The sequence below is a fragment of the Cantharellus anzutake genome (assembly GCF_015039405.1).
Source record: "Cantharellus anzutake strain C23 chromosome Unknown EI90scaffold_79, whole genome shotgun sequence".
In the NCBI taxonomy this organism is placed as follows: Eukaryota; Fungi; Basidiomycota; class Agaricomycetes; order Cantharellales; family Hydnaceae; genus Cantharellus; species Cantharellus anzutake.
The window spans coordinates 99,767-122,846 of NW_024067029.1; the positions used below are offsets into that span (position 1 = coordinate 99,767).

The 23,080-nt window shown below is 47.3% G+C and overlaps 10 protein-coding genes across 10 annotated transcripts; 7 read left to right on the top strand and 3 right to left on the bottom strand.

The window, feature by feature from the left end:
* Nucleotides 1-64: 64 nt before the first annotated feature.
* Nucleotides 65-544, bottom strand: EI90DRAFT_3020295 (uncharacterized protein; the record flags this gene model as incomplete). The annotated part of the gene is made up of 1 exon (XM_039057495.1): nucleotides 65-544. The coding sequence occupies one exon, from the start codon at nucleotides 542-544 to the stop codon at nucleotides 65-67; it is 480 nt and encodes a 159-aa protein (XP_038910587.1).
* Nucleotides 545-1,621: 1,077 nt separating this feature from the next.
* EI90DRAFT_3079281 (uncharacterized protein) lies at nucleotides 1,622-2,586 on the bottom strand. Its single transcript, XM_039061821.1, has 3 exons — nucleotides 2,123-2,586; nucleotides 1,818-2,063; nucleotides 1,622-1,754 (listed from the first exon to the last, which is right to left on the bottom strand). The coding sequence occupies exons 1-2, from the start codon at nucleotides 2,193-2,195 to the stop codon at nucleotides 1,933-1,935; spliced, it is 204 nt and encodes a 67-aa protein (XP_038910588.1). The 5' UTR covers nucleotides 2,196-2,586; the 3' UTR covers nucleotides 1,622-1,754; nucleotides 1,818-1,932.
* EI90DRAFT_3079286 (uncharacterized protein) lies at nucleotides 2,461-3,435 on the top strand. The gene has a single exon (XM_039061822.1). The coding sequence runs from the start codon at nucleotides 2,861-2,863 to the stop codon at nucleotides 3,269-3,271; it is 411 nt and encodes a 136-aa protein (XP_038910589.1). The 5' UTR covers nucleotides 2,461-2,860; the 3' UTR covers nucleotides 3,272-3,435.
* On the top strand, nucleotides 3,063-4,320 carry EI90DRAFT_2508250 (uncharacterized protein). Its single transcript, XM_039053151.1, has 3 exons — nucleotides 3,063-3,569; nucleotides 3,621-4,038; nucleotides 4,087-4,320. Exons 1-3 carry the CDS (start codon nucleotides 3,427-3,429, stop codon nucleotides 4,228-4,230), a joined length of 705 nt encoding a protein of 234 aa, XP_038910590.1. The 5' UTR covers nucleotides 3,063-3,426; the 3' UTR covers nucleotides 4,231-4,320.
* Nucleotides 4,321-4,420: 100 nt separating this feature from the next.
* On the top strand, nucleotides 4,421-5,949 carry EI90DRAFT_3157915 (uncharacterized protein). Its single transcript, XM_039066153.1, has 5 exons — nucleotides 4,421-5,103; nucleotides 5,167-5,204; nucleotides 5,259-5,412; nucleotides 5,468-5,551; nucleotides 5,606-5,949. The coding sequence occupies exons 1-5, from the start codon at nucleotides 4,509-4,511 to the stop codon at nucleotides 5,788-5,790; spliced, it is 1,056 nt and encodes a 351-aa protein (XP_038910591.1). The 5' UTR covers nucleotides 4,421-4,508; the 3' UTR covers nucleotides 5,791-5,949.
* A 26-nt stretch (nucleotides 5,950-5,975) lies between these two features.
* On the top strand, nucleotides 5,976-7,329 carry EI90DRAFT_3001412 (glucose-6-phosphate 1-epimerase). The gene is made up of 4 exons (XM_039056331.1): nucleotides 5,976-6,214; nucleotides 6,264-6,417; nucleotides 6,507-6,954; nucleotides 7,046-7,329. Exons 1-4 carry the CDS (start codon nucleotides 6,032-6,034, stop codon nucleotides 7,143-7,145), a joined length of 885 nt encoding a protein of 294 aa, XP_038910592.1. The 5' UTR covers nucleotides 5,976-6,031; the 3' UTR covers nucleotides 7,146-7,329.
* A 746-nt stretch (nucleotides 7,330-8,075) lies between these two features.
* Nucleotides 8,076-9,265, top strand: EI90DRAFT_2509323 (uncharacterized protein). The gene is made up of 3 exons (XM_039053155.1): nucleotides 8,076-8,127; nucleotides 8,205-8,464; nucleotides 8,517-9,265. The coding sequence occupies exons 2-3, from the start codon at nucleotides 8,310-8,312 to the stop codon at nucleotides 9,121-9,123; spliced, it is 762 nt and encodes a 253-aa protein (XP_038910593.1). The 5' UTR covers nucleotides 8,076-8,127; nucleotides 8,205-8,309; the 3' UTR covers nucleotides 9,124-9,265.
* A 131-nt stretch (nucleotides 9,266-9,396) lies between these two features.
* Nucleotides 9,397-9,931, top strand: EI90DRAFT_3131647 (uncharacterized protein; the record flags this gene model as incomplete). Its single annotated transcript, XM_039064406.1, has 2 exons — nucleotides 9,397-9,664; nucleotides 9,804-9,931. 2 exons carry the CDS (start codon nucleotides 9,397-9,399, stop codon nucleotides 9,929-9,931), a joined length of 396 nt encoding a protein of 131 aa, XP_038910594.1.
* A 4-nt stretch (nucleotides 9,932-9,935) lies between these two features.
* On the bottom strand, nucleotides 9,936-10,532 carry EI90DRAFT_2509358 (uncharacterized protein). Its single transcript, XM_039053156.1, has 2 exons — nucleotides 10,333-10,532; nucleotides 9,936-10,231 (listed from the first exon to the last, which is right to left on the bottom strand). The coding sequence occupies exons 1-2, from the start codon at nucleotides 10,380-10,382 to the stop codon at nucleotides 10,027-10,029; spliced, it is 255 nt and encodes an 84-aa protein (XP_038910595.1). The 5' UTR covers nucleotides 10,383-10,532; the 3' UTR covers nucleotides 9,936-10,026.
* Nucleotides 10,533-11,306: 774 nt separating this feature from the next.
* On the top strand, nucleotides 11,307-13,531 carry EI90DRAFT_3079301 (uncharacterized protein). The gene is made up of 7 exons (XM_039061823.1): nucleotides 11,307-11,683; nucleotides 11,742-12,035; nucleotides 12,095-12,555; nucleotides 12,615-12,817; nucleotides 12,880-12,955; nucleotides 13,027-13,316; nucleotides 13,382-13,531. Exons 1-7 carry the CDS (start codon nucleotides 11,508-11,510, stop codon nucleotides 13,508-13,510), a joined length of 1,629 nt encoding a protein of 542 aa, XP_038910596.1. The 5' UTR covers nucleotides 11,307-11,507; the 3' UTR covers nucleotides 13,511-13,531.
* Nucleotides 13,532-23,080: the final 9,549 nt, after the last annotated feature.

The following is a 23,080-nucleotide window of genomic DNA, read 5'->3' on the forward strand; positions in this document are numbered from 1 at the left end:
CGAATGAGAGGTTTTTTGATACACAAAAAAAAACACAGACAAATAAACAACCAGAAGTACATCACTAACGCCCATTCCCACACCCGCAAAAGCAATCTGAGTCGTCATCATCATCGTAATAAGAACGTCCCCATCTTTTCCGATACGAGCTGCGAGGATAGAACCGACCATACCCACGACCATAGAGGGCAGCAGGAAGTTGTTGATAAGGTACGATCATTTGTGGCTGACTCCGATAGGGTTGAACGGCCAAAGTCGTCGGTGTAGATACGCTCATCGTTGGAGCAACGGTAGAAGCCAAGGTGGTCCCAGGGTAATACGGCTGCTGGTACGGAAGGAGGGCGCCCCCTGCTACTCCGGCAGTGGGTATTGGGTAGACCCTTGGTCCATTCTGTGGGTAAGTTGGATAAATTCCGTTCAGACCTTGAGAGACGTACGGCGATATTCCGGGATTGTAGACTGGTGAAGGAGGGACGATCGGGTAGGGTACTTGCCCGCCGAAGGTAGATACTGTTGGAGAGGGGATGAGGAAGGGCGCGGCCATGGCTAAAGGGTTTCTGAGAGTTGTGACTGTTGGTTGAAAACAGTTGAGCGGGGGACGCTAGACCGAGATGGCGTTGTTCGGTTAAGTTGTGGACCCGTTTCAGGTGGGCGGACAGTGACGTGTGTGTCGGGGAAGTTGGACGAATAACACGTGGAAACCGGAGTGCTGCCTGCTTGGAAGAATCGACTCTGTGTGGGTGGCGCAAAATACAGTCGCGATGAGTGGTGTTCGAGTGGAGGCAGGAAGTGAGTCGATTGGGATTATGTGAACATGCCGACGATGACTTTTAAAAGGATAAGGTCTGATCACGGTACGGCGGTGGGTCTCCTCAAGAGGCTTGGGATGGTCACCGCGCGGCAGGGAAGGCGCTAACAGTGAGCAAAGGGGAATATTTTTACCCTAAGCACCGAGGAAGGGGAAAAAGACCGACCAACCCGTATCGGGACTCTAACGCTCAAAGGAGCAGTTATATATGCACCCCGAGGTGACTCGTCTATCTCTCCCGCAAATTTCCTGATGAAGAGACGAGGTGAAGGACCTGCTGATGATCACCAGTACTTCCGCAGTGCTCCGGAAATAGTCGACTCCCGTATTTGGATGTGACGCGCGGCCACGGACGAAAAATCTGGCGCTAAGCCGGACTTCAAGTTGAAGAACCGACTGATGTTACCAAAAGTGCTCCCTTAACGGGGTCAGAAGAAGGAAGTAGGCCATCTGGTTGGTATTGCCAGCTGAGCGGAGCAAGAGCCGGAGAAGAACGTCGCTACAGCAGACATCTCTGGCACGTGTTGGAAAGCTGATTAACTTCACGACGTCAGGGGTGCTACCGCTGCGAAAGCCAGCAATCAAGCACTTCCAGCAGCTGTGAAATGAGTTCATTCGGGGGAAAGGCTCGAAGAGAGAAACGACCCCTTAAGGACAAATCCACAATTCAGGGTAGATCTGAACGAGAATTGAGAGTAGCAGTAGGGTTATAGCTCATTCGGCTGAGGAGCCTCGTGGCAGTCTCGTGGCAGCACGGGAGGGCGTCTAACGGAGGGAACGGAGGCGGTGAATATTAATCACAGTGGGAGTTGTCGATGATCTATCATCATGATTACATATATAGGGGTCAACAAACACACAAGTCTGCTGCTATAAGTTGATTTGCAATGCGCGCGCCGCGCGTCATGCAATCATATATTAGTGGTTACGCACGTTAAGGATACTGCTATGAAATTGAAGATAAAGGACGTGAAGATTCAAGAAATTTTGGTGAACTGGATGATCTCACTCGCAACAGTTGTCGGAGAGTCTCCAGCCTCTTCGGGAGACCAAGGCTTAGCACTAGGGGCGAACGCTGTGGGGTATGCGCACCAGTGGCGCGCGCTCCAATAAATCTGGATGATTTACGGGCGTTCTTTTGCAGCCTCTTCAATACCTTGCCAATACCGTAGTCTGACACATGAACGGAGGGCAGACTCATAATCTTCTCCCGCGAAATATCTCTCAAGCGCCTCGGCTTCAGTTCGGATACGTTCTGGGGTGGGACATCCCGAAAAGGTGAAGTCAATCGATTGCAAGAAACAGTAGAAGTACCTTTATTTCTTTTCACTACAGATTCCACTTCTTCCTCCGTCTGAGCATCCTCCAGCTCTTCCCTGGCCTCCATGACCGCTACGATGAGGTCTATATCGTGTTTTGCACTGTCCAACGCGTCTAGGCTGCCATCGAGCTTGGCCGTCTCACCGATCTCAAAACCTCTTATGGCAAGGAGGTACTCTGCCCGCTTAAGAGGAGAGAGGAGGGTCTGGTATGCCCTGTTTATCTCTGCTGAGTTGGCAGTTGCCTTGTCTTGCGCATTCTACGAACGGCATCGTGAGAAATATGAAATATGCGAATGGGCAGCAACGTAACACATGCTTCTGGTCTAGTCCGAGCATCTGGATGAGCATTGCGCTGCGCTTGGAGAAAGTTTGTCTTCAACAGCCTTAAATCCACAACAAACGGGTTGGAGTTCTCGGGCATATTCAGCAATGTGTGATAAGGTGTCCGTGTCAACGATGAGGTCCATCGTCTCCCGATGAGTGATTTGGGATAAGTCGTTAGACGCCTCAACAACATCGTGTCGAACAAGGGCGTGGCTTGTCAAGAAAAAGCGCCAAATTCGAGGTTACAGTAATGAGGCTTTTGCAAAGAATTCATTCGCCATGCTTATGTAATCACTCCACCAAACTCCAGCTCGACCTGACATCAGCGCTTAGCTTGAAGTTGTCTCAGGCCCAATTGGGCACTCGTTTTCGACGAGGTACAGCCTCTTGATGCTAGTTCTGGCCCATGTCGGAAGTGCAAAGCCCAGTTCCACCCCCTCCTGTCCTAAAACCGACGAGCTCTGAGGAGACTGGCATCATTACTCATCTTCGCAACGTTTCTGGGTCCAAGAGGTTCCCTTTGAGAGTGTTTAAAAGGCTAAGACCATCCCCCAACGTCAATTCGAAGGCAAAAGAACGAGTGAATCGAAAGAGCCCTGCTGAGGATCCGGAGGTGGAGGATGAGTATCGTCTTAGGGATCGCATCGCTGCCCGAATTCAACGGCTTAGACACGGAAGCGTTGATTCCCAGTATGAGGATGACCTGGGAAGCGAGGCTCTTGTGAAATTCATAGATGCGCGACAGCGTCCCAACGATGATGTTTATGACAAGGATACTTATAAGTGGGCGATATTGTATGAAAATCAGCGAGGGTGAGTGCCAAGATGTATTGATGACTGCGTCTTTTGGATTATCTTTGGGGTAGAGCCACATTTTTTGGATCGACGCGATATTCTGCATCATCTCTCCTCCCTGGCGATCCACCTCCATTTACATTGGCTCTTAAACCAGGCGTCAAAGACCGTAGGCTTATGTTCACCCCCCACACCTTGAAGGATTTCCAACTTCCTGACCCGACATGGATGTGGGTATCGAGATGCTGGCTTGTCCAGATGGGGGGAAATGGAGGCTCGCACGACGGTTTTCAGTATAACTGGTGTTTCCGACAAAAAGGGTCAGTTTGAGTACATTTTGGAGATTAACTATTGCATTTATACGTGTATAGGTGGAGACCCTATCCGGGGAAATTCAATTCAGGAGGATGGGTTCGGCGGCGCCGATGGATCAGGCTGATGATGCGACCAGCGGATCCCGAATTCATCCCGATTTCTACAAACAAATTTTTGTCGAATGCAAGACCCGTTTCATCCTGGACGGGTGATGTGGGGAAGGACATTGTCCATTGTCGCCGTATTCTTCGGCAACTTGGTACCGATGGCCGGAAAATTGCAACGTGGCGTCGGTGGCTGAAAGTGGATGAACGCCAATCAAAAGCATTCGGGAAAACTAAGCGCAAAGCGTCTGAAGAAGACGATGAAGTATACCCAACTGTTGCATTCCCCAGCGGAAGCAGCGGCTATGAGGACCCTGAAGACGATGTCCCTCAGGAATGGGAATGGGCTGTCGCCGTCATTCGTTGCTTTGTGAGTTCACCCAACCAAGGATGAGGGACGAAGCTGACAAAATTGCAGACCAAAGACATTCTTTTTACTTTCATATATCCAGAATCGCGCGCGCGCTTCATCCGAATGCTTCAAGGCCTTGATTTGGACTCAAGGGAGCTGCAGCACTATCTGGAGATTGACTTCTGGGTCCTTGCGCACCTCCAACTCTAAGGTTCACGAGGCATCTACTTTATTTCCACTGCTCACATGGACCTTAATACCTCACTGATCGATATTTGTCTGCATTCGTGTATATAATATACGTTCAACGCAAATTTTACTTTCAGCTTTGCCCATAACGTAAGCATTTTGGTTTCACAAGTGGAACCCCAGGATTTAAAGGCTAAATCCGCATTGTTGAGGCCTCTTGACCTTAAACTTCAACTCTCTTCCTCTAGACTCCTCGACAGACATCTAGGACGCACACGAACACGCTCTGTAGCACTGACATGTATTTCTACGCGTCTCTTTCCTTCATCTCACTCGTTGCCTCTGTAAATAGCGCGTATACTCCCGTCCGTCGCGCCGATCTCGTTCACGCGCGTGGCGATCTCGTCTATCTCCATCGTCTTCACAATCGCGGCCATCCTAATCCCTCTCGTCACGCTCAGAATGGTACTAAGCTCGATTCGCACCACGCCACAACTCATGCTCGTCCTGCTACTGCTGTGAAACATAACGCGACATCTGCTGGTGCCGACGTCGCCCAACTCCATCGTTTCCACAATCGTGCTCACGCCCCTCCCTCTGGTCACGTTCAGAATGTTACGAAGCTTGATACGCACGATGCCACAATTACCGCTCGTCCTGCTGGTGTGAAACATAACGCGACGTCTGCACATGTTCCTCCTCCTTTGCCTACCCACGTGCAAAATGCTCATAGTAAGCCTACTTTGAGCAAACGACACGCTCTGCTGCAAGGATTTGGCTTGGGAATGGGTCTCATGAGGAAGTCGATTACTAGGGACGGTCCTGACTTAGACGCCATTATCGCAACTTTGACCCTTCAGCGCAATGATATTATGAGGAATGGGGACGCTATGAGTAAGTAACGATCAGTTACCTTCTATCATCCATCTCGTAGCTAATTGGCGTTTACACGATGAGATACTTACGCAGAACAATCGCGCTCCCCTGGGTTCATTGTATGAGTCCCTTTCGAAGATCATTGTAGTTACCAACCCCCTTGGTTTGTTTAGGCGACCAAAGTATTTCAGACTGGAACCGCTGGGTGTCTAGGCGACTTGCAAGCCACGGTCACTTTATTCACTGGCACTTTCAAATCCCTCGGCAGTAAGAAAGGTCTTGCGAATTATGATCGTGGTAACGTCTTGGAGACAATCCTCAAGGATGGTATGCGTGATACGTAGAAGGTTATCAAATTATGCACTCATCAGTTACATCCCAGTCGTCAACGCGCTTAAAAAGACTCTCGAGTCGATTGACACCTTGATTTACAAGATCCCTGCCCTTGGTCCCATATTAGGCCCTAGTACGTCCATATTCCGAATTATCTTCACCGTGTCCCCTCACCCGTGCACTTCAGTTGTTTATGAGCTAAAATGTCTCATCGATGACCTCTTGAATGCAATCGAGAATCTCGCTGACCTTGCCATTAATTTGCGCAGCACTGCCAATCTTCTCGACCCTCTGGCGACAGACTACGCGAGCACATGCTGTTCCATTCTTTCTCTGAGTGCAAATTGCATTCTATCATCGCTCTTTCCCTGAGGACCATGATGAACTTTATCATTCGTGCATTCCGAGCAGAAACCCACCTGTACCACTTACCCTTACATGCCACAAAAGTACATTCTAGACTTACGGACTTCTACTTTTTCTTACTGTACGGTACAGAGTACCAATGATTCCTAATGCATTTGTTGTCCGTTGTGTGCATCGGTGTTGCGAGACGGGCTCAATTGAGTCCAGGATCGGAGACATTGCTTTCAATCACAGCTCTTGCTCAACCATGACTGTCAGCGATTCTAACGGAACGGTTACGCTCGAACTGCCCAATGGTGCATCAGCTGAGATAAAGCACTTTGGCGCCACTGTGATTTCTTGGAAGTCGGCGGAAACGTCTGCATCGAAAGATGAGATCAAAGAGCGTTTCTTCTTGTCAAGCAAATCGGCGTTGGACGGTAGCAAGCCAGTTAGTTCTGTTTGGATCCTTTTGGCCAGGCACTAGATTTCATGCCTAGATTCGTGGGGGCATTCCAATTGTTTTCCCTTTCTTTGGTGGAGCAACTAGAGAGGAGCATAAGCCATTCTCATCCCATGGTTTTGCACGATCGGAGAAATGGGAGTATGCAGGCGTTGTGTCTGAATCGGAGGAGAATGTATCGGTCAGATTCGGTGCGTGGGGGGATGGGAACTATTTCGCGCGCCCCTGAAAGCGCTCTCCAGGGTGCTTTTTATATACTTCTCCCTTTTTCCTTTCTTAGTGCTTGAACCGAGTGCTGGTGTTGCGGCCAAGTACGATCAGCCGTTCCTGTTGGAATACATTGTGACGTTGTCGCAATATCAACTCGCCACTGAACTACACGTTACGAATCCAGCTACGGCATCTTCACCTCTTGTTCATCAAGCCCTTCTTCACAATTATATTGCTGCCTCCCCCACGTCTACCATTACAATATCACCGCTCACTAACCTAACGTATGTCGATAAGGCGAACGGTGGAGTGGAACAAGTTGAGAGTAGGAGATTGGTGGATGTCAAGTCACATACGGACTCGGTGTATAAGAGTGCGCCTGGTACGTATGAGGTCAGATGGGAAGGGGAAGGTGGGGGAGGGTTGGACATCAAAACGAGTGGATTCCCGGATGTTGTTGTTTGGAACCCTCACGCAGAGGTGGGATCGAAGATTGGGGATTTAGAAGAAGGAGGATGGTAAGAAATCTGCTCCCCCTCCCCTTGAGCGAATGTGATATTGACGATTTCCCTCCAATCCCCCTCTTTTCTTCTCGGTTCGACATACTAGGGAGAAGTACGTTTGTGTTGAGCCTGGTTTTGTCTCATCGTGGAACACGCTTCAACCTGGAGAGAAGTGGGTGGGTTCACAGACACTCATTCCATTGTGACTACATGGACCCGAAAGCAAGCTCTAGGAGGAAGTATTCATAGATAGCTCATTCACTTGAGGAAGCTATGGTGCACATGTCCGATACGGCCTTGCAATGGAGTTCATGCCATCGGCGAACATCCCGCAATCCTACTGCTGATTTTTCGTGAATCAAAGTAGAATTGACATGAGCGGGCTGACAACCACGTAGTAGACCCTTAGCGGGTCCAATGGGTGCCCCACCGAGTTAGGAATTGAGGTCGATGACATTCACAATGGGGTGGTCGCACACATCAAAAATATAATCAAACCAAGGCACCGTCACGATTTGAACCTGAACCTGCAATCACATTAGGGATCTTGTTTTGTATCGCATCCGGTCGTGTTCCATAACGGCCAAAAGACCCGAGTGAACAGCTCGAAGATTGAGATGATTGCAATCCAAACTAATGAATTGATTGATCCCACTTCACCTGCTACTGTGATGCGGCGTTGAATACAACAGGTGGGTTCACTTGGTGTCACAGCACGCTCTGTGACCTTTATGACGAATGGATGACGATGATTTTCGATTGCATGGTTATAGGCATGGCCATCGTCGAAACGTTTGGGATACGCTAAACGGACGATATTGCTCATGTGTACCACAAGAAGAAGTCCGGATCGAAAAGAAAGCGAAATCCTTGCAGAAATATTCGGGGGAGATTGCATAGAATCGGAGAGTCGCCAATCTGCTCACATAAAGCAACTTTCTACTAAAATGTTCGTATTGCCCCCCAAACCTCCATGGGAAGCGAATTTCATCCTCGTCCCTTCTTTCGGGCCCGTTGCAAATGAACCAGACGGTTGTTTGGACAGCGTTCTTTGCCTATATAGTATATTGTGTACAAGGTGCTATGGATTGCCATTTACTTAGAACGACAACCGTGGTCAATTCCTGGGCGGAGTACCTCCCAGAAAGAAGATACAAGGAGCTGCAGTGATAGCTGATACCGTGGAAGGTGCTTTCCCATCCTTCTGCACCTTGACATGTGACTGACACAGAGATAATTAACATGGCTGGTTACGTCACCGCCAGAGTCCTAACGGATTACTTCGAGAAGACCGTCATAATCGAGCCTGACGCTGCCGTCACTCTCGGGGGAAGGGTGCCCACAACGCGCCCTCGTTCTCTGTGGGAACGATGATTCTGCGCAAATTGTTCCCGGCTTTCCAGAAGGAGGCTTCCAAGAGCGATGTTTACATTTCCCCAAGGTACACGAGGCGGTGGGTGGGATGCTCATACTTTGGTGACCTGAAGGTGAATATGCCGGACTATGTCACTGGCTCGCGATTCTCGTAAGCAGGAAGCATGGATCCTCGTGTTTTTCTTTCAGCCGACCCTGATCAGTGTCTTTTTTCTAGTATCGATCGAGTCTTGTGGCGACAAGCTTCAAGTTATTCAGGGGATCGTAAACGGCGTCGAAGCCTTGTCCGATGGGACTGCAATCCGCTCAGTCTCCAAGAGTACAACGACGATCCCATGTGTACTGTTCGTAGATTGTGCTGGTTCTTCTTCCATTGGCAAAAAGTTATTGCCTACGGCCTCCGACAAATGGGGACCCAATAATCGCACATCTCGTACAACCCAAAAGTTAGCTATTATGGCACGTCTGTTAAATTGTCACATGAATCGCAAGAGAAAGTGTCAAGATTATTGCCCAAACATCATCAGCAGTTTGGACGATGGGATGACTGTACTATCTTTGGAGCCTTTGCTTCAACGGCTGAGACCGGAAGAGACTGTTTCGGGTACCAGGGAATCAATGGGGATCACCGTGCGTATCGAGCGGTGGCATACAAATTTCCTTCTGTATAGTATTATCTCCTTTCAGTGCTCCTTCAATATTCTTGATCAGGGATCCCGACACCTGTCCTGCGACCGTGGCCCAGTTTGCCGACCTATGTCGTCAATCGGTTGGCAAAGTCATTCCAGAAAAGTACCGCTGCTGGGATGAGTAGTTCTTTGAGGTACCGCGGATTGCTGGAGAGAGCACGGACTTGCTTGCTTGATGAACCCGCTAAATAGAACAGTTATACTTTGGGGAAATTGAACTTGGGTTAGACGAATCTGATCGTGTAGCTCTGTGAACAGACGAGTTGCCATTGGATCGATTATGCGTTTAAACCAGTTCTAAACAATCCGTTGGCGATTCTATAATATATCATCATTTTTCTCTCTCTCTCGTCATCAATCTGACAGCATTTCCTGCATGATAGGCGTGAACCCAATGTTTGGCCATGGCGTCAGCATGGTTCTCTTTAATGCCACCGTTCCTAATTCTACGCTGTACAAAGCGCTCAAATCGGCAGCAGAGCATGGCGAGTTGCCGCAAGGATTCTCTCGTTCTTACTTCAAGCGCGCTTTCTCCATTGACAAGGGCATTTTCGATGCGAACCGTATGCTGGATTATGAGTACGACAACACTGTTCCTCAACCAGATGAAACGCTGGCATTTGGAACGGTGTTTAGAAAGTATTGGAGACTTTTGCCGCCATGTAAGCGTTTTTCTTTCCAGCTAATTTGGACAATGCTTATTCATCTACGAAGGATGGGAAACCGTTCGAGGTGCTTGAAGGCATTTTGAGCAGGTACAGGCCCTCTGTCAACTTGATGAGCCTTTCCTTTATTTCCAAGTCATCGTTCTGGATGTGGTGGTTGCCACCAGGGTCAGCATAGAACTAGATAAAGGGGATGGGGCTTTGCGTGCTGTTGGATTTTCGGCTCGGGTTGAGAAGACTGGTGGATCTGACGTCGGGTTTTAGTTCGGAACTGCTAACGGAATATGGGCCGTTCCGCTTGTAGTGTCACAGTTGTAACGACGCTTGATTCCTGTCTTGATTCATGTTTCCCCACACTATTATATGCGATCAAGGTGCCAAGTGGCCTCAGGTATAGGGAGTCTGGGTGTGGGATAACAGCAATATAGCTCAAGCCAACTGATGACAAGGATGGGCGTAGGCCAAGGAGGAATCAAGCGAAGCCGAAGTATCCCGTGTTTACATGGTGCGGACTTTCGAATCCAACGGATAGCACAGTTCTTTTTGCCGCTTGCCAGGATATGACTTGGATCTTCGTCAGGGGTTGGCAGGACCACAACCAGAAGGAGCAGATATTTAAGACCAGAATGGTTGAGAATGGGTATATGAGCACTCACATTACTCACATCATTGCTACCGTGATCGAAGCTAGAAAACCAACAGCAACAAAGGCCATCGTCAATGTTGGCAGGCCTCGCGCGAGTCGCCTTACTCAGCACAAATAAATAGCCCGTTGAGGATGTTATGGTCTAGATCGGGGTTGGGTCTTCAGGGTACCAATCTTCGAAGAGATGGATGTCCAACTCTGAGACCATCAAATATGGTTTAGTGGTTCAAGACTAGAATGTGACCGGAACGACTTTCAGTGACCTAAAATTGTACCCGCTTTCGATCTCGATAGCGTCAGAGTGACGTAAACACACAAAGTTCCGGGCATGGCCAACCACTCGGGTGAGGGGAAAATGTAGAGGAAGTGAGATGTGTGAGCCCCGCATTTTCAAAAGATCTGCCAACTTGAATTTGGGAATAATCCTTATTTGGTTAAACAGGCCCATTAGCGATGAAGGCAACGTTCAGTGACTACCCGTTGATTGATTAAAAGAAATTATGGCTGTGACATGCATCTGGTGTTAGAGCACCTGGCGTGGGTGCATATATAGGGCACATGAAACAATGGCAGCGACGGAGACCAACACATCGCGCACACACTCCGGTTCCTTAGCTCCTTGGGCCCCCGGTGACGGGGGGTGACCCGGATAAAGCAACGTCACCTACCTTCCAGGTCTGATTGAAGCTATGCCATCTGTTTAGTTGTCACGAAGCAGTCCGTTGAGAACGGACTTGGTCATCTGGCTGACTCACGGAGGCGGGTATAACCGCTCGACCGCGGCCCTGTCTATGTTCAAAGGGCAGACCTATGGAATAAAAGCCATGGAACGATTCGGCAGTACTTAGATCACTGGGAAGGTCCATGGTTCCACCTCAGCAATTGCGCAGAGGCTTGCTCAGAGGCTTGCTCAGCTTGCTGGTTTTGGTTTTGGTTTTGTGTGAGTGTGGGAACAGCTAAGTAAGCCCCACATTACATAATTCTTCATGGGTTGAGATGGCAAGGCTTCTTGATTGTTTTTGTCCACAAGAGGATCTTTCAAGCGCGCTGCTTGAAAAATTTTCCATGCCGGACTTTCAACCTGCTTGCTTCTCACCGATTATATATAAGCTGCCTTCCACTGGGACATAGGCACTCGAATCATCTCCCCAGGGCCTCTTTGGAAGCGTATTTCTTCATCTAAACTCAGATCGAATGGGCTGGGTGATCCTTTGGGCAGCACTCTCTGCCTATGTTGCGCACAAATTACTATGGATGGTTCTTCGACGCCATTTGCTTCACAAGACTACTGTCGTCGATGACCTCGAATTTTTGGGTAGAGCGCCTCCCCGAGAGAAAGTCCAAGGGGTCGCAGTGATAGCTGGTGGAAGGTGCTTTTCCGTCCCCCCCTCTTTTACTTTGCTCTGTGATTGATACGGGTGTGCTCAGCTTAGCCGGCTACGTCACCGCAAGAGTCCTAAAGGACCACTTCGAGAAGATTGTCATAATCGAGCCTGACCCTGCCATCACTCTCGAGGGAAGGGTGCCACAACGCGCCCATTTTCACGTCATTCGCTCCGGGGGAACGGCAATTCTGCGCAAATTGTTTCCAACTTTCCAGGAGGAGGCTTCTAAGAGTGACGTTTACATTTCTCCAAGGTTCATGAGACAGTGGGTGGGACTCTCGTACTTTGGAGATCTGGGGTTGAAGATTGGGGACACTGTTACCGGCTCGCGGTCTTCGTAAGCATGGATCTCACTGGTATGCTTTCCAGTCGACTCTAATTCATGTCCTTTTCTAGTGTTGAGACTCTCGTTCGACGTCTATCAATCGAGTCTTGTGGGGACAAGCTTCAACTTATCCAGGGAACCGTAACCGGTGTCGAAGCCTCGTCCGACGGGACTGCAATCCGCTCAGTCTCTTTCCGTCCAGCCACCCAGAGTCCAACAACGGGTCTAACAATGGTCCCGTGCGCACTGTTCGTAGACTGTTCCGGTTCTTCTTCTATTGGTAGCAAGTTGTTGTCCACGGCCTCCAATAAATGGGGACCCTATGAACGCACATCATACAACCCGAAAATCAGATACCACAGCACGTCTATTAAATTATCGCCTAAAACGCAGGATGAAGTGGCGAGATCACTACCTAAACACCATCGGGACTTTGGACGATGGGGTGCTTGTACTATCATTGGACTCGTTATTCCAACAGCTGAAACGGGAAAAGATCTTTTCGGGTACCAGAGAATCGACGGGGATCACTGTACGTACAAACCAGTCAAATTCTCACAAATTCCCTGTTATATCTTTATTCCTTTTCAGTGCTCCTCATATATTCTGGATGGGATCTTGACACTTGTCCTGCAACCATAGCCCAGTTTGCTGATCTAGGTCGTCAATCGACCGCCAAAGCTATTCCAGAAAAGCACCGCAGTCGAGACGAATGGTTCTTTGAGATCCTGCGAGTTGTTGGAGAAGGCACAGGCTTGCTTGACGAACCTCTTAAATGGAACAGCTACACATTGGTATGACTTAGGGGGCGGATCAAAAGGGGCTGGATTAGCCTGACCATGTATCTGTTGCACAGACGAGTTGCCAGTGGATCGATTACGCGTTTAAACCAGTTCCAAACAACTTCATTGCCGTTGGCGATTCCTTAATGCGTACGTAAATATCGACATTCTCTTTCTTGACTCGCTGTCAATCACTCTGACACACGCTTCCTCCGTGATAGGCGTGAATCCGGTCTTTGGTCAGGGTGTTAGCAGACTTCTCTTCAATGCAGCCGTTCTTAATTCTACGCTACACCAAGCGCTCCAACCGGCCGCGGGACACGCCGAATTGCCGCGAGGCTTTTCTCACTCTTACTTCAAGCGCGCTTTCCCTATAGACAAAGGCATGTTCGATGTTAATCGCATGCTGGATTATGGGTACGACAGCACCGTCCCTCAGCCAGGTGAAACACTGGCATTTGGAACGACGTTTAGAAAGTATTGGGCATTTGTGCTGAACCTTGTGTCCCATGTAAGCATTTTTGTTTCTTTCCAACTCGCTCCGTCAATTATTGTTTTTTATGTTCATCATTGTAGGACGGCGAATCGTTCAAGGTTTTTGAAGATGTTTCGTGCGGGCTCAGGCCCGCGATAGATTTGATCCGTCCTTCCTTCATTTTCAAGTCGTTGTTCTGGATGTGGTGGTCGCCGCCAGCCTCAGCGTAGAATTAGCTGACGGAGGGTGGGAGAAATTACATGTTGTGCTTATCAGTGCAGTTCTGCGAGAAAGTTCGTAATGTCGTCATCCCGACTCGTTTATATGCGGCCCATGAAGGTGGGAGGGCGGCAGCGTCTTGCCACGATAGCTGCCTGTTATTCAGTACACGCCCTGACTGGATTCTTACTTTTTTCGCTGCATCCATAAACGTATGCTTGCATCACAGCTGCACAGCAACGGCAATCATGACAAATAGTGACATGCATGCATTTTAGAGTGTTGACCAACACAACATCGGGTAAGGTATTATTATATGAATCCTGTTAGAGAAATGCAATCGCCTTGTGAACAAATCAGAAAACTGGGGTAATCAGGCGTCTTTCAAGTCCACAAACCCCAAAATCTTGATCCGTTCGACCTACAGTGCGCTGCGTCTAAAGACATGGATGTGCCATGCATGCCTGAGTGTTTCACGTCCGGATGGTTTCCATCCCTAGCCTAAAAGGGTGCCTTGGTCGTGAGCACCATCCGAAGGGGAGAATCTATTGGAACACCAACGTTGTTTACATCGCGAAGTTGTGTTGCGGTTACTGTACTCAGCTAACCTAAATGCCCCACCCAGCACGTTCCTCAAAAAGCACGTGAATGACCACGTGCTTCTTTTTTTTCGGAGGAGAAATTGTTTATTTTTTGTATGGAACTGATTCCGGTTTCTCACAATTTGTATTGTGTATAATAATACATATTTATGATTTCAACGGCAGCCGATATCGGTGGTTCTTTACCCTAATGGTTAAAACCGGCTTCTGGGTGGTCATCCTGCTTTGGGGATTCCTGTTCAATTCAGAGTTGTTGTCCTTTTTTCGTTGTTGTTGTTGTTGTTTTTTTTTCTTTGACACCTACCATGGGTTGAGTATTTAGGGGTTGAGTGTTGGGAGGTTGGGTTGGGTGGTTGTGTGTTTGTGTCTATGTGTCTATTCAATTTTGAATCGGTTGGGTGTTGGGTGGGTTGGGGGGTCGGGAAAGGTCGCAGGTAGTTGTGTGTTTATGTGTCTATACAATTTTGAATTGGTTGGGTTGGGTTGGGTTGGGTTGGGAAGGGTTGGGTCATAGTTATGAAGTACGATAGCTGGACACATTGCTTAGACTTACATCTCACATATTTACAATTTAAATACTCTGGTTGCTTTTGGAATCGTATTTTACATTTTCTTTTTGCATGCATGTGAGCGTTGTGGAACGTGCTGGGTGGGGCATTTAGGTTTAGTTACTGTACTCACACGACCAACTACCAGTTGCATCTGGAGCGTGACAAAAAGTACTGAACCGGCAGCTCATGTTGATGCGTGACACCCAACCGGCAAACTTACCATAAGGAATGCAATACTATCGGATATTGCCATAATAAGTAACTAAATGCAAAAGAATTTGAAAATGTGCTTAGAGTGCCTTTCTGAAAATTTTCCTGCACCCGGATATCACATATGGATGGTTTTGCGCTTGCACAACAAATTTGTTCTTGCACAAATGAACCTATTTCATACAGAAATAATATCCCAAGCCACCTTGCTAAGCCTACCTAAGAGGTAGTTTTTACCCATAGTAGGCCTATTGGGCCTGGATCCTGGCTGATTAGGCTGCAATGGCACCTTACAAGTTGCATCAACCTGTGCTGAGGATATCCCCCTCAAGTGTGACTTTGGCCGCAGAAAGCGGGCCAGACAGGTGTGCCATTTGGACAAGAAATGGCCATTTTTTGAATGTATTTACTTCCGAAAAAGGGAAATTTGAATTACAGTTTGCACAGCCACCCTGAAACCAGGTTTACAGCGTGACACAACTAACTCAACCTTTTTCCCAGCGTGATGCATGACAAAACCTTGATTTGAGCCGGACCTCAAGGCCAGCATGATGCGTGACAGGTTGTTGGTCATGTTAGTACAGTATTCTGGGGTGCTTTGAGGCGTTGCAAGCGGGAACGGACTCCTAGAGTGGAGAGAGGGGGAAGAAGGAAGGGAACGCTCCAGCTAACTGTTGGAGAATATAATATGTTCCCAATAGTATAGAGTTTAACAGCCTATACTGGCATGGCTCATGGGTGAGTAGTGTATGGATGCACGCTGTAGGCGGGATAATCGCCCACGCGCAGCACCGGCTCGGATACCTGATTCTACGATTAAAACCCCTTTCATTCATGCGACAGCTCAATACGAATTTGGTACCTAAAAATAGGGCTAATTCCTACGATCCCAACGATACCAAAAACGTCCCAATCGGTGGAGATTTGACGGAGTTCTGTGTTGGAGAAGTTAGGCACAGCAGGTCACGGGCATGTGCGGGCGTGGGAATCTCAAGCGGCAACCCAGAATTCCAGCCTCACTCGTTCCCACAGCGTCCAATAAATTGGTAAAAATGCTCATTGGCTGCATAATAGCTCTATTCAGTCACACTTCCAATTTCGGATCTTAATTCCGTAAATCCGTTGAGAAATCGCTTATTTTCTTATATTTTCATATTTTGCCATCATTTCAGATATTGATTGATTTTCTTTTATTGTTACTATTACCCTTTTTATTATTTCGCCTAATAAGGTATGCAGGTGCCATATGGCACCAATATTTCCCATCTATTAGTTCTAAAAATAATTGTTCCTTATATCCTGTACATACCGGATTCTGGAAAAGAAGTTCTCCCCTCCCCCAATTTTCTCTAAGGTGCTAGGATGTGCTAGAGTGGGTGTGAGTGTGTGGAATCCAACAGTAGGAATAAGGGCAACTGTCTAGCCCACAACGAGTGGGTAGTAGATTAGTTGAGCCTGGACCTTGCGGAATCCCGGAGAACCCACACGGAGTTTAAGGATCGAGAGCGTAGCGAAGTCTAGTCAAGAAGTAGGAGTTTTGGAGAGTTTGGCCCCATGAGCTTAGTCGGCATAGAGAGCCGCTAGCCCTCTTGCAACGCTAGAGGTCCTGGGTTCAATACCAGGCTTGTCCATGATTTTATGTCCTTGCCACATGACCTGGAGTTGAAGCCATTTGAATTGGAGCTCTGGATAAGTCCAGTAGTCGCACCGGATACAATTTTGACACTAACTCCCTGACAACTCAGGGAAGAAGAAGAGGGGGCGAAAAGGGGGTCACTGTACTAGGTTTGATGTTTTTAGCAAACAAAACCAACCACTCAACTAAACAGGTGGAATTGCCCTAAGGACCAAATTTTTCCTTAGCTTTAGTTACTAAGCCTCTCGTTGCACCCCAGAGTGCACTGACTCCAAGCTAGATGTGAAGAGGGGGGGAATTTGCTTCTATTTCCTAACTAGAGTACATACTTATATCGAATTGCTACATTGTGCCAAGGAATAGTTCCGAAATAAATGGCTTTGGCTAGAGTAAGCCTCCACCACCAGTGGTGGTAAGGTTTGGGTGCTGTTGGCTTGAGTAAAATCCCAAAGAACAAAAGAAAAATCAAGTGAAAATCAAAAACTTTGTCATATCACCCTCATCACTGTGTCAAAACTTTGTCCCTTCATACCATCCGACTCTCCTCAACTGTAGCTTTCGAACAATACCAATTTTGTGGAATTTGGTGTAGAATTGGCTAAGAATGGGAATTCAGTGGTGTGGGATCCGTGATACAATTGTCCGTGCACAGGGAAACTTGGACTAAATTATCTCCTAAAATTCCGAAAGTTCCTTGATAATATCCCTTGCATTGCTCGCATATTCCTAGCTTGAATTCCTCTGGAATTTCGCTGAGGCTGACCCAAACGTGACCAATGATGTTTCTTGTGTAGTCCTGTGACACATGTCAAGTCCTGGAGTCAGATAATTCCCTTGGTTTCTCCACAACTGTCAGAACATGGCAAGGAGGGAGCAAGCGTGTCTGGACCTTTCCCCAGAAGGGAGGCCAGAGGTAGAGGATGGGCGGAAGGACCATGGCCTCAGCGACTTGGAGGGGAGCACTGTGCCTATGTTCGGTAACGCTTAGTGTTGGGTCCTTAACTTCAGAACAAGGGGGCATGAACTCTGGGGGAATAGTCATTGTCATCGTCGATTTTGCACTGAGGTGCCATCAACTACAGTACATGACTTTGTCAGGGCAACCACACCTGACCATACAACCCCAGAACCACCTTCCCTGACCTCCCCCCACTTCCCTCATCCTCCCATCTTCACACACCTTTCACAACTACAGCCTGCATGCGAACCCATGGGAAAAATCACGTGGGTCAAGGCAAGCAACTCGCCTTAACCCATGTGACACCTTTTCCACATCGCAGGAACATGCTCAGCTCCTACCCTTAGTCACGTTACGAACTGTATAGTACATTTCCCTTTTATAGTAGCCAAGCGGGGAATAGGGAAACTTACCCTTCTTCTCAACTCAATCCCCACTTAGTGAGTTTGAGGAGCTTGGGGTAGGATCCAGCACTTGGCTGCCTGGGACACTGCAAGTGTCCAGTTCTGAGGTAGGGCCGCCCCTGGACAGAGGCCGGGCCCTGACAGACTTATATACATAATACAAGACAGATAGGAACAAAGGGAAAACCCAAGATGGACTTACCCACTTGCCAGGTTGGCAAACTTGTGAGAGAATCGCCTTATTGAGCACTGTGGAGTGGGTAGATGAAGGGTGGAATTAGCGACAGCTATTGGATAGTGGGAAAACCTTTGCGGGGTTGGCAGAGGTCCTAGGAGGTCTGTAGTAATATTGGGTAGGTGTCAGGGGATGGACCCCGGGTCCCTATGACCCCTCTCTACAGTCCACAGCCTGACCTGTAAACACAGCCCATCTCAGGGCATGACTACTGTGGGTAAGGAAGTGAGAAGAAGGTTAACTTCTCACTTTCCCACAGTGGCCCCAATATGGCAAAAACTTCTGGGGATACCCGGAAGTCACATGAAGGATGGGAACTGGGCCCAGAGCATGTGGTGCATGGAGCATGCAGGGTGGAAGTGCACATGCAGGTCCGGGCTAGTCAGGGTGTGTGCCCTGACAGTAGGTAGAAACGTTTAAGATGAGGATAAGGGGTACTGGAGAAGGTACTGGAGATCGGAGGTGGAGGTGGACTGGAGGTATACTGGAGGATATGGTGGGGGTGGGGGAGGGGACGAACCAGAGGTGAACCAGAACAGTGGTGGAGTAGATCGGAGGTTGGGTGGAGTTGGTATGGATATGACAACAACTACTCTTCTGTTCTGGATGAGATTCTGCGCTGGGTCTATGGGTATTATTCCACAATTAATGACCCCTGGATCATCCTCCACTGTTGACTTTTGAGCTTTTTCCAATTGAGTTTTGGTCAAGTGCATGGATTAAATGTAAGAGGATTCCTCTGCATGATTTCTCCACCAATTCTCAACTGATTCCTTCAGGGATGCATTGTAGGAGAAATAACGGTCACCCTATGAAAACTCATTATGGAAATATGCCAGAAAAATCACAAAAACCCCCATATGACAAGTAGAAATGAGAAAATAGACAAACCTGAATTTTAACGAATTTCCACAAATTTTTATGAATTATTACAACTACATATGACAAATGGGAAGAAAGAAAATTAACAAAAATACTTCAAGCTTAGCATCAACAAGACGGAATGCTCAGGAGAATTTATAGCGAATATCAAACAAGGAACTAGGTCAATTGAGTAAGATTTGACTATAAAATCAACCAGAAAAACTCCACAGAAACTACTTTCCCATGCCTGCACACATAGCCGCTGGAAGTACCACAGAACAAGGATTCCATAGGAACCAATGCAAAACTCAAAGTTGTGTTTATAATAGGGAATGTAGATACCTCCCAAATAGACTCAATGAAGGTAATTTCAGGGAAAACTACTGATAGATGATGGAGAAATGACCAGAATTCACAGGAAACAAGGATGATGTTCAAAAGGAAAGCGCAAAGAACAACCAGTAACGACCGAGACGAGTTTGATAGCCCATTAGAAAGGAAGGGATCTATTCTTAATCCACGCAAATTTTCATAATAAAAGGTTCACACATCAATAAGATATTCATTAATGGGATGAATGACATTAAAGTCATAGCTCAGGGAAAAGTCGACGTTCACGCAAAATCCATATTTAAAACACATAACGAAATTTACATGGAAAATATGATAAATTAGAAACTACCACTATGCGAAGTTTCAGGCCGAACGGCCCGGCCGTTGTGAAGTTATGCCAGCGATGGGAATAGAGTATTCTGCACTATGCTTAAAGACATGTGAGAGTGGCGATGTGAAGGGAACTGGCCGTCAGAACCAAGATCTGCACTTCAGGAGATCACGAAGACCAATTTCTGTCCAAATAAGGAAGACTCTGGTCAAAACAAAGCATGGAGAACACAAAAACACCTTAGATCATGAGGGGAAAATCTGAAATAAATCATGGAAGGCTGTATTGAGGATACAAACACCCATGCATACAATAAATCCTGACTAATTAAACAGAAATGGTGCCTGTGTTGTAGGAGAAATAATGGTCACACTATGGAAACCCATTATGGAAATATGCCAGATAAATCACAAAACCCCATACGACAAGTAGATATGAGAAAATAGAAGGGCCTGAATTTTAATGAATTTTTACGAATTTTTACGAATTATTATGACCATACACGATAAATTGAAAGAAAGAAAATTAGCAAAAATACTTCAAGCTTAGCATCAACAAGACGGAATTTTCGAGGGAATTTATAGCAAATATTAAACAAAGAATTAGGACAATCGACCAAGATTTGACTATAAAAACAACCAGAGAACCTCCACGGAAACTACTTTCCCATGTCCACACATGTAGCCAAGGATGGAAGTACCACGGAATAAGGATTCCTCAGGAACTAATGCAAAAATTCAAAGTCGTGTTTATAATAGGAAATGTAGATGTCCCCCAAACGGACCCAATGAAAGTAATTACAGGGAAAACTACCCATAAACGATGGAGATATGACTAAAACTCCTGCAAAACGAGGACAATGTTTAAAAAGCAAGCGCAAAGACTAACCAGTAACGACCGAGACGAGCTTGATAGCCCATTAGAAAGGAAGGGATCTAATCTTAATCCACCCAAATTTTCATAATAAAAGGATCATGCATTAATGAGATATCCAATAATGGGAATAGTGACATCAAAAGTCCGAGCTCAGGGAAAAGACGATGTTTATGTAGGATCCGTAATTAAAACATACAACGAAATTTATACGGAAATTATGAAAAATAGGGAACTATAGTTATGCAAATTTTCAGCCCAAACGGTCCAGCCGTTGTGAAGTTATACCCATGACGGGAATATAGAAATCTGTCAGGGACAGCTCCGAAAGCGGCGAGGCCCCGGCATGTGGGACTCGGTGGGATGAGTAGCGGCTGTGTGTAGCGGCGATCTCGTCGTGGGGTGAGCATCCCCAACCACTTAGTCTGAAGTGGGAATGTGAGTTATTATTAAAAGGGAAGGCTACACTACTTGCCTGAAGTGGGAATGTGAGAAGAAGGCTACTTCTTCGGTTCCCACTCCAGCTGTTATTATATACATGCGGGATCGGTCATGTGGGGTGCGCCACATCACCCTCGCACACAGCCACGGCTCTCCGGGTGGCTCCGTGGGAGATCCCGAGAGGGCCTGCTGTGGGTGCAGGGTAAGTGTGGCGGCGATGACGGCGATATAGGAACAGTGAGATACAAGAGGGGAAATGGGCGTGCGCGCTGGTGATACATTGAGCAGCAGGAAAGGTGGTCCATGTGAGAAAGAAAGAAAGAAAGAAAGAAAGGGGAAAGGAGAAAGGAAGAGGGAGAAGCGGTGCGGAGCGGGGGAGCGGAGCGAGGGTCGGGCAGGGCGTGCCCTGACAAAATCTGCATCATGTTTAATGACACATGAGGGTGGCGATGCGAAGGGAACCGGCCATCGGAACCGAGATCCACACTTCGGCAGATCGCGAAGACCAATTTCCGTCCAAATAAGGAAGAGCCCGGTCAAATGTCAGGGGATGACTCCCGGGTCCCCATGACCCTCCCCTATGGTCCACAGCCCTAAGGTGTAACCAGCCCTATCCAGGGCACAACCTACTGTGGGTAAGGAGATGAGAAGGAAGCTAACTTCTCATCTTCCCACAGTGGCCACAATATCAGCAAAACTTCCGGGGATACCCGGAAGTCACATGAAGGGGTAGGAACCGGGCCCGGAGCATGCAGTGCGCGGAGCGTGCACACGTGTGGGAAGCGCGGCAGGTGGGAGCGGGTCCGGACGCGGGTCCGGGTCCGGGCTAGTCAGGGTGTGTGCCTGTCAGGGATCAGCAATGACCCTGGACCCTATGCTGGCTGCGCGTATGCGTGTGGGAAGTATGCCGGTAATTCCTGTCTACTCCGCTTACCTAAGCCCCGGTGACCCGGATCATCTCCGGCATTGTTCTGGAACACTCTATGATCACGTGATTCTATCGGCAATCCGTTTGGTTTCCTTATTGCCAGACTCTACATGTATATAGCTGACCCTAAGATGGGGACATCCCTTTCCCCCGGCTTTAATCACAACTAGGTTATTGGAGCATCTTGCGCGAGCATGCGTGTCCCCTGACAGTGCCCTGACATCAAAACAAAGCACGGAAAGTGCAAAACAACCTTAGATCATGAGGGAAAAATCTGAAATAAATCACAGAAGCCCATATGAAAGATATAAACACCCACGCATACCATAAATCCCGAACAATTAAACAGAAACAGCGCCCGCATACGAACGACTATGGGAACGACACACATGACTACCAAATATGCATGCAAACTTTTGCTAACTCGACGAATACCAGGAAATAGAACACAAATTTAGTACCATTGGAAAGGTGGGAATAAATGAAAATTTATGATACCAAGAACGTGAGAAACCATCCAGAAATGAATGAGATACAAGGACATGAAGTTAGAAACCTAAAAATGCGTGGGAAGACAGCTTCAAGAGGTCCAGAGCCCTAAATAAAATACATAAAAATATGGTATCTTCGAGGACGACCTACTATAACAACGAACAATACATATGGAGGATTAGGATTTGATAATACAAAAGGGAATCAGGGAAGATGAACAAAAACCACGAAAACCACTAAACTACGATGGACCATGGCGGGAATTTTAGGGAATGATATTCTAATGAAGTGGAGAGCTATAACACATTCGTTTGAGTAATTCTTGACTACTAGCAACTTTTTCTTTTGGTTTTAAACCTGAATAATTCACTCATTTACCATTTCAAGTCTCATTTTAACTAAATGTTGCTGAATAAAAATGGAATAAATCAGCTGAAGGTCTCAGCGCAGCCATACGCATAGAAATGCGAAGTTTGAATTCAGAATCACCGAGTCATAGCAAATTTAATGGTAAATATGAGGAATTTGAAATAGGAAACTGCGACAAATGCAGCACAGTCAAGTTCTAATTAACCATTAAAATAGCTTAGGTGAGGAAGGACAATAAGGATTCTAGGCACAGTCTGACCGCAGTAGAACTATAGCGTGAAAATTTCATTTTTTATTCAGTTTGAGAAAAATACACTGTAAATAAATCCTGTAAATACGAGGTAGAGCGTGAAA

What these genes read in the sequence shown, in the direction of transcription:
- EI90DRAFT_3079281 (XM_039061821.1), bottom strand. Translation starts at nt 2,195, where the DNA reads ATGGAGGCCAGGGAAGAGCTGGAGGATGCTCAGACGGAGGAAGAAGTG. An exon ending in TGTAGTGAAAAGAAATAAAG is followed by an intron (nt 2,064 to 2,122) that starts GTACTTCTACTG and finishes GTCCCACCCCAG; the next exon opens with AACGTATCCGAACTGAAGCC.
- EI90DRAFT_3079286 (XM_039061822.1), top strand. Translation starts at nt 2,861, where the DNA reads ATGTCGGAAGTGCAAAGCCCAGTTCCACCCCCTCCTGTCCTAAAACCG.
- EI90DRAFT_2508250 (XM_039053151.1), top strand. Translation starts at nt 3,427, where the DNA reads ATGTTCACCCCCCACACCTTGAAGGATTTCCAACTTCCTGACCCGACA. An exon ending in TGGTGTTTCCGACAAAAAGG is followed by an intron (nt 3,570 to 3,620) that starts GTCAGTTTGAGT and finishes ATACGTGTATAG; the next exon opens with GTGGAGACCCTATCCGGGGA. An exon ending in TCGCCGTCATTCGTTGCTTT is followed by an intron (nt 4,039 to 4,086) that starts GTGAGTTCACCC and finishes ACAAAATTGCAG; the next exon opens with ACCAAAGACATTCTTTTTAC.
- EI90DRAFT_3157915 (XM_039066153.1), top strand. Translation starts at nt 4,509, where the DNA reads ATGTATTTCTACGCGTCTCTTTCCTTCATCTCACTCGTTGCCTCTGTA. An exon ending in GAGGAATGGGGACGCTATGA is followed by an intron (nt 5,104 to 5,166) that starts GTAAGTAACGAT and finishes TTACACGATGAG; the next exon opens with ATACTTACGCAGAACAATCG. An exon ending in GGAGACAATCCTCAAGGATG is followed by an intron (nt 5,413 to 5,467) that starts GTATGCGTGATA and finishes GTTACATCCCAG; the next exon opens with TCGTCAACGCGCTTAAAAAG.
- EI90DRAFT_3001412 (XM_039056331.1), top strand. Translation starts at nt 6,032, where the DNA reads ATGACTGTCAGCGATTCTAACGGAACGGTTACGCTCGAACTGCCCAAT. An exon ending in GAATGTATCGGTCAGATTCG is followed by an intron (nt 6,418 to 6,506) that starts GTGCGTGGGGGG and finishes TTCCTTTCTTAG; the next exon opens with TGCTTGAACCGAGTGCTGGT. An exon ending in GATTTAGAAGAAGGAGGATG is followed by an intron (nt 6,955 to 7,045) that starts GTAAGAAATCTG and finishes TCGACATACTAG; the next exon opens with GGAGAAGTACGTTTGTGTTG.
- EI90DRAFT_2509323 (XM_039053155.1), top strand. Translation starts at nt 8,310, where the DNA reads ATGATTCTGCGCAAATTGTTCCCGGCTTTCCAGAAGGAGGCTTCCAAG. An exon ending in GTCACTGGCTCGCGATTCTC is followed by an intron (nt 8,465 to 8,516) that starts GTAAGCAGGAAG and finishes GACCCTGATCAG; the next exon opens with TGTCTTTTTTCTAGTATCGA.
- EI90DRAFT_2509358 (XM_039053156.1), bottom strand. Translation starts at nt 10,382, where the DNA reads ATGGCCTTTGTTGCTGTTGGTTTTCTAGCTTCGATCACGGTAGCAATG. An exon ending in TCGATCACGGTAGCAATGAT is followed by an intron (nt 10,232 to 10,332) that starts GTGAGTAATGTG and finishes CGAAGATCCAAG; the next exon opens with TCATATCCTGGCAAGCGGCA.
- EI90DRAFT_3079301 (XM_039061823.1), top strand. Translation starts at nt 11,508, where the DNA reads ATGGGCTGGGTGATCCTTTGGGCAGCACTCTCTGCCTATGTTGCGCAC. An exon ending in CGTTGGCGATTCCTTAATGC is followed by an intron (nt 12,956 to 13,026) that starts GTACGTAAATAT and finishes CCTCCGTGATAG; the next exon opens with GCGTGAATCCGGTCTTTGGT. An exon ending in TGCTGAACCTTGTGTCCCAT is followed by an intron (nt 13,317 to 13,381) that starts GTAAGCATTTTT and finishes TCATCATTGTAG; the next exon opens with GACGGCGAATCGTTCAAGGT.